We start from the raw sequence: 12,910 nt of genomic DNA on the forward strand, positions 1-12,910 counted from the left end.
CCCCGGCGCACTGCTCTTGGGTTGGTTAATTGCATAACATTCGCAAGGAGCGAGAGTAAATCACTGGCCATGATGATGAGATCTCCATATGTAAACTACCTACTATCATAAACTTAATCACACACTTATTCAAGCAAAGAGACAAAGATTGATACTTCAAATGCGTGTATAAGCTAGCTGGGTCCTCTATGTCCATGTCCTTCAGGGCATAATGTACAGCCATGGCTGTCGAGAGAATCGTCTCCCACTGTCTAGCTAGTCCTACAACAGTAAAACACAAGCGCCGCCCTGGGTTGCTGCGCTCCATGGCTCATTACAATGAGCAGAGGGATGGTCATCCTCCTATAGTGAAAGTATGAACATGCAAAGATCAAAGGGGGTGATACAAATTCGTCCTGGGGGGTTTTCTATCAACGCGAAACACACACGTTGAGGGGTATTCATTCCTGACAAAGGGGGGGAGGGGGGAGGAAGGGGCATGCAAATAACACAATCAGGCAGTGTGCCGCAGTAGGGTTCTGGGCACCCGATGTGAGCCCTCCATCGGCAGAGATTGTGAGGTCCAAGAGCGGCAATGCTGCAAAGGTCCTGAAAATACGAGCGGGTACATCCAACGACTGAGAAATCGGAACAAGGCTTCCGACGAGACCGTTTCGTTGGAATGAAAAGACAAAGAGAGGTTACTTCGAAAGGAAAGAAGAGGAGAAGAAGAAGAGGTTGGCAGCGGTCCGTTGGCAGCCTGAGAAGCGTGAGGAAACAAGCAATACTACCTGGGGCTTCAGGATAGCTCCAGGTACGATTCCGGTCGCGGACGCCTCGCTCTTTTCAACGTCCGAGTGCAATGCATCGCCAGAAGCCAAACGCAACACAACTTTCCATCGTGAAAACATAGCGCCCCAGCGGCAGCTCCGGACAAACCACATGCGCAACACCATAAGCGTCGTTCGGTCTGGGCTAGTACTAGTAGGACGCCATGCGGCGACTCTGTGCCCGGTCACCGCAACTGGGCGAGTCGGTGGTGGAATCAGCAGGGGGAGAAGCATTGCGGTTCCGCGAGTGAGGACGAGATGGTCCCGTGGGAGAATCGTGAAGGCTCGTGCTACGCTGACCAAAAGCAAAGGTCTGCGCGCGACCAAAGGGCTTCCGGGCCTTCAGGCGGCCCATCTCTCTCTCACAGGTCCTCTGATGCTTCTCATCTGACATCTCAACGTACTCGGGGGGGAAGCATCTCGAACGATGCTCGGCGAAGAAGCCGCTGTAGCCCCCGTCCAGAATATAAATCTCTGGATAGGTCAGGCGAGGGTAGTGCTCTGCGTTGATGGTGCGGTCGTGAGAGCGAATGTGACGCGCCATGAGGGGGGCTCTGTGGGCCGAGTATTCGCAGTGGAAGATTAGTAGAGTCAAGCCGTCCATCGGGGTTTCGAAAAGCTGGTTAGCCAACAGCTCCTTGTTGTTGTGATTGACAGCGCTATCGATGTGGCCGCCTTCATACTCGTACTCGAATCGACAGTCGATGACCATGCGTTGAGCAAACTTGTCGCTGTACTTGCCGTCCAAGATGGCCAGCATCGTCTCCTTGGTGATTCGAGGGATGGTATCCGTGGGATCATCTGCGAGGAAATGAGGGATGATGGGCTCGTGGGCCTCTTCAATATCAGCCACGGAGGACTTGAGGACGGGCGAAGCGGCAAGCGCTCCCTCGGGCTTCGGCTTCATGACGTCCGAAGGGCTTTCAAACATGCTCAGAGAGCGACGGAATTGCTTTCGGGTTCTCAAAAACGGGTTCGACTGTCTCCTAGTATGAAGGCCACCCGGCGAGCCATGGCGACTGTTCCCTGCGACGACACTTGCGAATTGAGACCTCGCACGGAGACCAATGGGAATAGATGGGCATGGGCTGTTGGACAATGATGGCCTGCTGCTGCTGCTGCTGCTGCGGTCTTGTTCGGGAGAAGCGGACTCGAAGCACTCATCGAGCGAAAGGGTCGAGGTATCGGCTCCAAACTGAAGTGATGAGGTTTGAGGGCTAGAAAGACCACTGCCGGAAAGTGCCTTCAACCGGCCAGAAGTCATCCGCCTCGGGGCTGCTATCCTACGGCTTGCCACGCTGTCGGTGTGTCCTCGGCTGCGTCTAACAAGCGTCTGGACTGGCGAGGCAGCGATGGGCTTCAGCGGCTCCAGGGACGCCTGGCGTACGCGCCTCACCGACTCCGGAGAGGACTGGCGAGAAATCGGGGCCGGAGAGTCAAGCATGGTGGCATCGTTGAACACTAAAGAAGCTGGCGTGGGCGACGCAATCTCCACGATGTTGCTGAACTTCACCTTGTGGGGGAGAGGGGACGATTCGATGTGATCGGGAGCCGGGATGGGCGAGGATGCTACCTGAGGAGTAGTAGCCACAAAGTCTGCGGTGCGTCAGCCAAACCATAGTCGTGCCCGGCTACTGAAGCTCGCGAGAGAGGATCCTACCTGTGCTGCTCACGCCGTCGACAACCTTTGCCGTGAAGAGTGCTCGTCGTGGCGTCAGGAGCTTGGGACTGTGCATCTGTTAGCATCGTGATTTCAACCCCCACTGTGATCCAAGGTGGACGACAAACCTGGCCTCATGATCAATCTCCAAGTTCTGGGACAAATCAGCCGCCAGGCTCGCAGCAGGAGACGATCCCCGGACGCCCTTGATGTCGAAGAGGTCTCCCGTGCCCTTATGCAGCTGCTCGCGAAGGCTCAGAGAGCCCGAAGCAGATTTGTTCTTGTAGTGAGAACGGAAGATGTCTCTGCCTCCCCATGCAGGAGCAGGCATTGGGCGGTGCAGAGCCGCCACAGGCGATGAAGCTTCCATTTCCAAGGACGTGTCGCCGATACCTCGCTCTGTCCGAGGTACCTTACCTACTCGACAGCTCCCGACAGCAGCGCTGCTACTTGATATACGGAGCGTCGAGGGATTGGAAAGAGGAAAGGACCAAAGAAGGGCAATCAAGAGCTTCGACGTTCTAGCTCGGCCCAAACAATGGCTCCTCACAATCACCACACGAGCCCGAGCTCCCCTCCTGTTCTTTGTGTCGCGCCTCTTTATTCAGGGCCAGCGTATGCAAGCGGACGGTTCGGCAATTGGGGTTCTCTGCGCCTTTCTTTGTTTGCTCACGTCCAACTTGCTGCGAGTTCTAATAAGAGGCATGAATCGAAGCCTGCGGTGGGGCGGCAGGGCTTTTTCTTTATCGTCGTTACAGTCGTACTATTACCAGATGCTTGTAAGATTGGGCATGGAGTTGATCGTAACGTCGTGTCGTCAAAGGGCGTCTGCTCTCGTTCTCCGTCTCGAGGGGACAAAGGTGGACGCGGACGCGGACGTGGATGTGGACGTGGACGTGCAACTATCGTGTGTCTCTTCCCGGACCAGCATGCGGTAATAGGTACTGAGTGCAGCCCAAGCCCTGCAAGGCCCGGAGTAGCTGTAGCAGCTCAGTGCCTTTTGCAGCTACACAGCAAGCGAGGCCGTCCGTTCGCTTGTCCGCACAAGACGCAGCGCGATTGGCGAGCAGGGAGCCTGTTCTGTCTGGCTGTCGGGTCCTTGGGAGTCGTGACGGGCGGGTGAGGGTGAGAGAAATGAGGAACAGATGAGGAGGCCGCGCCTTTTCAATGGTCGTTGCACCAAAACGAGGGCCAGGGTCAGGGCCAGCAACCGGGCTTGGGATGGAGTTGGACGTTGTTAGGGGTGATTGGGGGGGGGTTTTTTAGGGACGATGGGCGCTGCTGTGCAGAGAGACGAAGCCCGGGTCTGGTAAGGCCTGGGCTGGTACTCGTCAATGTACCGATACCGTCCGTGCCTCTGGCGCCGCAGAGGTACCCGCTACCCGTAGCAATTGAGTACATACTCGTATAGCGGCCACAGGGCACCTTAACACTTACCTAGTAGGTTCAGAGGGAGCTGCAGCGGGCCATCCCAGTCCAGGGTCAGCATCAATAGCTGCCCTCAACGGACCGTGCAATTGTGGGCAGTTGCCCCAGCAGGTACCTACCTACATGTAACGAGTACTTGACCTCGTACCAAGGTAATTGAGCGCGTTGCCATACAATCAACCTACCAGTAGTACTACGATCCGTTCGTTGATCCAGCGCCCTCTTCGTGGCCATCTCAGCGGTTGCTCAGTGAGCGGTGGAGCGTTTTGGTGCTCGGTGGGCGCTTAAGCAGGCGGGAGCTGGCAAGAATCGCGGGTACCCGCTACTTCCGACCCTCCTAGGGCCTCCCGTTTGCTGAGTCTTCAGTTGTCGAGAGCTCGTGCCTTTACATGCCCGTACTACAGGAAATGGTCACCATCGCAGCTTGCCGGAGCTTCTAAACTCGACCTGCGAATGTACCGGTACCTGGGGATGGGTCAAGCGGCGGTGAGAAGTGGGAAGACCGTGATAACATTGAATGCTCCGTCCAGATGGATTTCAAGTCAGGTCATTCAATAACAGCACAGCCTGCAGGCTTCAGAACCTGTTACTATCCTAGCGAGCCAGCTAGCTACCTTAGGTAGGGACAGAAGAGGCCGTCGCTGCCATGAGCATTGAGGCCTGCAGGGCAGAAACGCGAGGTTCAATGATTGATGGCTCTCATAATGCCTGAACCGGCCATCGAGCCCAGTACAAGCACAGCTTTGCCGTGTACACTCGAGTGTAAGCACATGAAGGATCAACATTGCTATCAGAGGGAGCTTCGAGTTCTCGTGAACCTTGAAAGGGCAGCTCAAGGTTCGAAGCTCACCCGTGCGTGTCTTGCCAGACAAGGCGCGTGCCCTGCTTTGTTCCAGCCGTTGGCTCGCTGTCAGTAACGCGATGACTAGACGCAGGCCTCTGCTCCGCTTGTCGTCCAGGCTGCCTCGCCCTAGAAACGGACGTGGATACATACGAGCTGCATGACATTGGACCTCGAGGCTCGCTCAGCTGGTGATGCTGAAAGCAGGTGCTACTAGTAGTATGAGTATGGATCTATAAGTGAGGCTTGAAACCCCGGATGTGAACGCGTGAGCTTTCAGTGTCTGATCTGTGATGTCGCTCAGATTTCTTCATACTACTACCAGCTTATGACAACCCGCATTGACCCCAACGCTTTGAACGGCTTCAATGACAATGATGCTTGCACCTTTTCTTTGAGCGTCAAAGCCGCAGCAATGCCTTCATTCTGCACTTGGCCGCTCAATTGACCCATTTGTTCATTGACTCAAGCTGCCTCTTTGACCCAAACAACTGCCAGCTTCAGGAGCGATGCTGACTGGCTCGCACGTCACAGCCCGGCTGCACCAATCCGGCCATTTCCTTCATTCACCTCGTTTGCTCCTCGCACAAAACCTCCTTGGTACCTGTACGGAATATCCAGAAACAGAAACAGGAAAGGAGAGAGACATTGGTTCCGTTGTCGCCCTGCCGGCGCTTGTCCGAGTCCGGTTGAGCCGGTGATCCTGTCTCGCCCCCGTGAATCAAACAATTTGCAGCGGGTGTTCAGTTTCCCTGGCGATGGCCTCGACTGGCGGGCCTTTTTTTGTGCCCTCTTGCAACGGTCAATCCCTGCCCTCCATGCTCATCCACTCTGACGAGAGACATGCATGCTGATTGATACGAGGAACGGAACGCCTTCTTGCTAACCTGAGCTAGCGCTTTGGCTTGGAAGAGCTGGCTGTCGCCCTCGGATCCTCGTTCGTTAATACACGCAAACGCGTCTATGGCTGGTTCGGACCACGGACCACGATCCTCTCGCAGCTCCCTGGAGGAAGGTGCTCAGATGGCTCAACTAAATCTTGTTTCTGGCATCTTCTCTCTCATCCACTTATTATGCCTCATAATACGGGATGAAGCAAATCGCAATCAAAATCTAGAGCATCTCTTGCATACGCCATGCAATGCTAATCCCACTTCGCGCCCTGGCTCCGCTTGAGCACCATCCTCGGCGAATAATGTCGATACTGATGAGCATGGCCAGGGTATTTTACGCTTCTGTAAATCGGACAACGGACTTTATGCCCTCCAGGTTAGGATCAACACTGGCAGACTGGAAGGACAGCTTGGACAGCTAAACCTTGAAGCCCCGAGGCGTCAATTACGAGCCATTCCAGTGTCGTCGGATCGGTCGATTCCAAGCCAACGGATTCCGTCACTGAGGACCATTGCGATATTAACCGCGCTCCTGAGACGTCATACTTGGATAATCCATAAGGTCTAGTATCATCCCGCCTGCTCCGGTGATGATTGAAAGGCACACAGATTCCGAGCTCATCTTGTGAAAGTGCCCGTCAGCTCACACGACAGACAGGGCTTGTCTCTTCGCTAACTTCTAGCGCGACAGCTCGGTGTCTTAGGTATGAACGGCCTCGTCACGGGAGAATCTCTGGAACTGATTCGCGGATGAGCAGATGGACCACACGACCATCCTGCAGGTGTCATGCCCAATGTGCTGTGCGTACTTGCAACCGCCAATGGCGCCTCTGTTTCCACTTCGTCCCGTCTCTACACCCCGTTTCCTCGTCCGTTCGACTGACATGCTGTAGCAACGGTGGGCACCTGCACACTCACATGCAGCCCGTAAGAAAAACCATGGATGCACGGTAATCGGTCCACTGCCGACAGTGCCGGGGGCTGTTGATCTCTGGCTTTGCTTTGGCTCACAGGGCTTCACAGGGCTGATGGATGATGACGAGCATCCGTCGGCTGCCATAAGAAGCTCCTTAGCTCCCGTTACCATTTCAAAGCCCAACCCAACGGCAGACACAGACACCTTAGCTTTGCCAACTTCTAGTAGAACAAATTCAGCTAACTGCGATGCTCTCACGCATGGAGCCCTCGACGTTTCCTGAAGCGGCAAAGTCCCGAGCAGCCGTGCCTCCGCCTTGCAAGGGATGAGCAGAGCTATTCAATTCTTGCGAGAGCTTCTCGTCCTGTCGTTTTGCGTCAAAGGACCCGATGGCGTCGCAGTGGATGCGACGTGATACGAGCTGTCTCCTCCGTAATTCATGCGGAAGAAAAAAAAAGCCGTTTCAGAGGCCGCATTGACCCGGGGCTCCATCGTGCAGAGGGGAGAGTGAAAGGATCTGTCCATTGCCAGGGCACATGCAGAAGATGGAGGGCGCGGATAATAAAACAACACGCGACAGTGTTTGTGCCCGAGTAAACAGACTGACGCGTCTCGATCCTTTTACCCCGCAGCTTGCCCGGCAACAAGAGCTGCTGAGCCGCGAAATCACGTGGCTTGGCCGCTTCAGGGTCAGCTTTTTCCTTGTGCCAATTATCGAAGCTGCCTGGTCGTTGCCTCATTCAGCTCCAGCTGTAATATCGAATGCATAGGTATGAATCTGCTGTAATACTCACAACACTCTTTCTATTGGGCGCCATGGACGTGTATGTACCACTAGGTATCAAGCAGCGCTGTTGTGACGATGCATGAAGTTCTTGCGTCAGATATACAAGCGGCAGCAGAACCGGAGTCGATACGCAAACGTTCGGCAGTATGAGTGAGATTCTTACCAAGTTCCCCAACTATTTTGCAAACACAAGGTAGCTTCTATATCACAAAATCTATGGCCACAACACGCAAACTCCACCGATGACAATACTTTGTACTCAGCAATTGTGACTCTTCATCGCTCTTGCGTGTACCTACTGTACTCGTCAAAGAGCATCCCAGCAACTGTCCCAAAAGAGAAACATGTGAATGTTCATAGACGGATAAGTGTGGGGCCAAAGTGGTGGGGCACCAGAGCGGTGTCTCGCGGCAGAATCTTTTTATCGTGGAATTTTCTAATCAATCTTGAATGATAATGGCACTGCAGCGTCGCATATAGGACGACATCATTGCCATTGCATTTTCCAAGTGCCTATCAAACAACCCTTGAAAATGGGCAGCAAGCGAAAGCGCGGAGGCAAGGACGCCTCCAATGTCACCCCAAACTCACAGAAAAAGGCAAAGAATGCCGCCTCGGTCCCCGTTCCAGTCGCCGCAACCGCAACCGCAGCACCAACCACAACCGCAAAGCCAACCCTGGACAAGACTCCCTTTGTCGAATCTCCAACACTCGAAGACCGGAAACGCGAGGGCCTCCTATACGAGCTTCTCGGCAGCGAGGACGAAAATGACAGAATAGAGGCTGCCGATTGCATCATCTCCGGGCTCCTCGGCGGCGAGGGCGTTGCCGAACCAGTCCTGCAGAGGCATCTCGACCGACGGCTCTTCCGAGGACTCTCCAGCGGCCGCAATGCTTCGCGCATCGGCTTCAGTCTGGTCATTACTGAGATTCTCAGCCAGCTGTTTGGAGATAAGGCGCTGAGCCTGGAAGACAAGTACAGCGGACTGACCTTTGACAAGGTGCTGGGTTTCCTGTTGGAAAAGGCCAAGATTGTGGGCAACATCCCCGGCCAGGAAGAGCGAGACATCTTCTTGGGCCAACTGTTCGGCATTGAGTGCTTTGTTAAGAGTCGCACTCTTTTCTCGGACCCCTCGAGATGGAACACTATACTGGAGGAGCTGTTGAAGTTGAGCAACAAGAAGGTCTGGCTCAAGTCGCAATGCGGATGGGTTCTCGTCCAGGCATTGCAGCAGATGGACAAGGCGCAGACCAAGGCCACACTTGAGAGGCTTTCAAATGCCGGTGTGGCCAAGACTGCCGAAGGAGTTGCTGTCTGGTTGGTTGCGCTTAGCCGGTTCCCCGATCTTCAAGTCAAGCCCTGGCAGCATCCTCTCGCGAGAAAGACTCTCGGCGAGCTGGCTGCCATCTTGAAGGAAAGCTTCAATGAGACGAGCAAGGACTCTTCCAGCAATTCAAGGAACAACCAGCAGGCAACCTGGACGGCCCAATTGCATTTCGTTTGGGACCTTATCCTCAACCACTATCTCAAGAACGGAGAATCAGAGGTCGAAGAGTTTGCTCACTTCTGGGGCCGAGTTGTCGACGGTGAGTTCATCTCGCAAGCATTATATAGGCAAAGCTAACTTTTGATGCAGATGGTTTGTTCTCCAAGCAGGCCACTGACGGCCAGAAGTTCAAGGGCTTCATCGTCTTCCAAAAGTTTCTCGAAGGCTGCATCGAGCACCACACGTTATTACAGATCCTGTTCAGCAAGAACCTTATGACGTCTCTCATGAACCAAGCTGCAAAGGAGGACCGCTACCTGCATCGAGCCGCCATCAAGGCACTCAAGGCCATTGAGGGCGCTGTCTCTGCTCACCCCACTGCCCTGGTTCCCGTCCTCGAAAGCCTCTTGAGCAGGAATGGCGTCTACAACTTTGATCAGCGCACCAGCACAAAGACGATTGACAAGCTGCTGCAGAATTTCAACTCGGAGAATGACAAGGCGACGTTGAAGATTATTATGGCTCCTATCGCGAGTCTTTCACAACAGGAAGTCAGCGAGGCTCAGACCATACTCAGAGTACACATTGACTACCTCTCCAAGGTTCTCGCTGCATGTGCTTCGCTCAGCGCAAAGGAGTCTCAGTCCGACAAGTTGAAGGGCACCTCTCTGAGCGCGACACTGCAGCAGCTATCGCGACTTGCCTACTCTCAGCCAGAGGATATACCCAAAGACGTCTTGACGGAGCAGATCCAAGAGCTGGCCCGATCTCGCTTGGAGTCTGCGCTGGCGAAACTGACCCGACAGACTGCTGACTTTGTCACATTCTGTCAGGCAGTTGCCTCCATCGACTCAAGTGCAGTGACCATGTCCGAGGAGATCAAAGAGGCTGTTCAAGGCGCACTGTCGAGAATGCAGAAGCTGCTGAAGCAAAAGACAAAGACGGACAACGACAAGACCTTGACGCAAGGATTGGCGATGCTCCACGCCATCTCCGTTTTCCAGCTATACAACCAAGACCCAGATGCCATGGAAGTCCTTGACGATCTGGCACAGTTCCACGACAGGCTTCAGGAGGGCAAGCTCGGCGACGACACTGGCAGCTCAGAATTCCTGGTCGAGATATTGCTGTCCATGGTGGCTCGCCCTTCGTCATTGATGCGGCAGGTTTCACAGCAGGTCTTTGAAGCTTTCACTTCTCAGATCTCCGCTGGCGGCTTGGAACTGCTGACTGACCCCCTGTCGGCAAACGAGAGCGCCAAGGGTCAGAAGGAGCTCTTCGACACGGAAGAGGACGGCATGGACGTTGACGAAGGCTCCTCAGATGGCGAGGACGACGATGATGTAGAGGAGGTTTCCAATCTCGAGGTTGACTCTGACGTCGAGTTTGTCGACCTCGAAGACGCCGATGGAGAAGACGGCGATGACGACGCAGAGGATGAAGATGAAGAAGACGAAGAATCCGACGACGACGACGACGAAGAAGGTGACGACAAAGACAAGACCAAGAAACAAAAGCCAATCCAAGTAGACCTCGACGACCTCATGGGCCAAATCCTCAAAAGCCACCGGCTCGACAAGGACGCCGAAGCGGAATCCTCCGCCGACGAGGGCGACATGTCCGACTCGCAAATGTTCGCCCTCGAGGACAAGCTGGCCGAGGTCTTCAAGCAGCGCGCAAAGGCCCGCCCGGACAGCAAGAAGCAGAAAAAGGACGCCAGGCAGTCCGTCGTCAACTTCAAGCACCGTATCCTCGACCTGCTCGACATCTTTGTGCGCAACGAGGTCCTCAGCCCGCTCGGCTTCGGCCTGCTGATTCCGCTGCTGCACCTCGTGCGGACGACGACGACCAAGACGCTCGCTAGCCGCGCGTGCGAGATTATCCTCAATTACCAGCGCGGCATGAAGAAGGCGAGGAGCGGCGCCATCAAGGACAAGGATGGCAGCAGCGCTACTACGGAGGCGACGGCGCTGCCGGCTTACGACGCGGACCAGCTGCTCTCCGTGCTCGTCGAGATCCACGAGGAGGCAGGCAAGGACAATGCGCACGCCTTTGCAAAGGCCGCCAGCGCCGCCAGCTTGATCGTCGCGTCGGCCATGTTCGCCTCGGACAAGGAGCTGGTCAAGAGGGTGGCGGCGGTGTACGCAAAGACGCAGTCGGACTGGGTCCTGGGCCAGGCCAAGCTGCAGAGCTCGTTCTTTGCGGACTGGAATAATTGGTGCCAGAACCACGCTTCTCAGGGGCGGTAATTGTGATACCCGTGTAGGTTAGACTTTTTCAGGTAAAATATAATAGAATAGAGCAGCGTATCAAGACACACATGAGAACTGAAAACACGCATGACGGAGATCAAGGCTTTGTGCCACAAGGGACAAATTCATCCAGAGGAAAGCATTTCTCTATGAGCCTTCTCGTTGGTGAAGAACACACGTGTTTGCCCCAGACACCTGAAAGATTGTAGAAGAACACAGCGTAAAACTCCATTATTTAGTCTTCCATCTTGTCCTCGTCCTTCTTTTCTTCCTCTTCCTCGTCGTCAGACTCGTCCTCGGCCCTCGCTAACCTCTCGGCCTCCTCCCTCAGCTCCTTGGGCACCTCCACATGCCGTCCCTTGGTCGGGCCGTCGGCTGTGCTGATCCAGGTCATCTCCAGCTCAAATTCCTTGTCCTTGTTGTCCTTGTGGGCAATGTAGATGATCCGCGCGGCCTGCTTCACGGCCTCGAGCAGCGTGATGTTGCCGGCCGGCAGATCCAGCTTCTCCAACTCCGCCTTGGCAGCCTGCCTGCCCTTGCCCGTTGCCGCGCCGTAGTAACCCCAGTACAGACCGCTGGGCTCAATCATGTAGAGGAAAGGGCCGCCGTGCTTGCCGGGGACCTTGCCGCCGGCGCCCACCGAGGGCCCTGAGCCGACCTCGCCGTCTACGGGGGTCTCTTCTGAGGTGTCGACGCCGCCAATGATGGCCGTGATGCCAAACGGGCGCACGGAGCCGTACATGGTGTATGCCTGGAGATAGCCGCCCATGCGGGAGGCGAGGTCGGCTGTGGGGATCGGGGTCTTGAAGTTCTGGCGCCAGCTCTGGGCCTCGTCTCGAGCACGGTCGACGAAGTGGCGGCCGTCGGGGATCATGCCTGAGTATACCTACAAGGGAGAACAACGGTGAGCATCAGACACGAGTAAGAGCTGCTAGCCGGCAGGAGTAAGGAAGTGGTAGCATACTGCTCCGATATGGCTGTCCACGCTGCCGATTCTCTTGTTGGCATTGGGCTTCTGCAGCTTGGATGCGACAATCTTCTCGACGGCCAGGACGACGCCGTCCTTGCACCGGATGCCGATCGAGGTGCCGCCATTCTCTACCGCCTTGACGGCATATTCGACCTGGAAGTTGCGGCCATCAGGCGAGAAGATGGAGTTGAGGAGATCGTAGCCCGTGCCGATCGACGTCTGTTGAGATGCATGGCATCAGATGGCCCTCGAGTTAGCTATGCACTCCCCAGCTCAGATATGAACCAAGAAAGGGTAGCTTTGCTGTAAGTGAACTGGCACTTGCAGCAATGCTCGGTGAGTGGGAGGCTTTACCATGATTGGCTCTGTGATGTGTGTGGTTTCTGCTGCGTGAAGAGGAGAAGAGGGAGAATCACAGAGGAATGGCGGATGGTCGTGGGAGGTTCAATCGGCGTTGGAGGGGCTGCAGTTGAGATTCGTCTGGCTTGGAGCTCCAGCCAGGCAGCCTGAGAGCTGCGTAGTTGCGCTCCAGCCGCCCGCACAAGGCTGGACGCAGCGGTGCCTGAGGCGCAAAGAAACGCTGAGCCACAGGCTGAGAACGTTCGTCAAGCCACAGCTCGAGAAGTGCTTGAGCCACGGTGAGTTTGATTACATAATGGGATGCGGACACCTGCTTAGCTAAGGCGGGATCTGTGGCGATGACGGGAGTGGCTTGCGTGCATCCCGCAGTTGGCACCGCCACAGCTTTGCTCCGTCCGTCTGGCTGGGACGATCCCTGCATACATGTAAGGTATTGAAAGGCGTGGAGGGTGGGAGAACTGTGGATGAGGGTGAATGACGCTATCGCGCTACCATCACGAGCATTGC

The 12,910-nt window shown here is 55.3% G+C and overlaps 3 protein-coding genes across 3 annotated transcripts; 1 reads left to right on the top strand and 2 right to left on the bottom strand.

The window, feature by feature from the left end:
• Positions 1–960: 960 nt before the first annotated feature.
• Positions 961–2,839, bottom strand: TRIREDRAFT_53004 (uncharacterized protein; the record flags this gene model as incomplete). Its single annotated transcript, XM_006961478.1, has 4 exons — positions 961–2,092; positions 2,186–2,405; positions 2,470–2,537; positions 2,598–2,839. The coding sequence occupies 4 exons, from the start codon at positions 2,837–2,839 to the stop codon at positions 961–963; spliced, it is 1,662 nt and encodes a 553-aa protein (XP_006961540.1).
• Positions 2,840–7,867: 5,028 nt separating this feature from the next.
• Positions 7,868–11,070, top strand: TRIREDRAFT_1702 (uncharacterized protein; the record flags this gene model as incomplete). The annotated part of the gene is made up of 2 exons (XM_006960853.1): positions 7,868–8,921; positions 8,972–11,070. The coding sequence occupies 2 exons, from the start codon at positions 7,868–7,870 to the stop codon at positions 11,068–11,070; spliced, it is 3,153 nt and encodes a 1,050-aa protein (XP_006960915.1).
• Positions 11,071–11,308: 238 nt separating this feature from the next.
• Positions 11,309–12,468, bottom strand: psa3 (proteasome subunit alpha 3; the record flags this gene model as incomplete). Its single annotated transcript, XM_006961479.1, has 3 exons — positions 12,398–12,468; positions 12,038–12,262; positions 11,309–11,959 (listed from the first exon to the last, which is right to left on the bottom strand). Exons 1-3 carry the CDS (start codon positions 12,398–12,400, stop codon positions 11,309–11,311), a joined length of 879 nt encoding a protein of 292 aa, XP_006961541.1. The 5' UTR covers positions 12,401–12,468.
• Between the last annotated feature and the right edge of the window lie 442 nt (positions 12,469–12,910).

This window comes from Trichoderma reesei, assembly GCF_000167675.1.
Source record: "Trichoderma reesei QM6a unplaced genomic scaffold TRIREscaffold_1, whole genome shotgun sequence".
NCBI classification, from domain to species: domain Eukaryota; kingdom Fungi; phylum Ascomycota; class Sordariomycetes; order Hypocreales; family Hypocreaceae; genus Trichoderma; species Trichoderma reesei.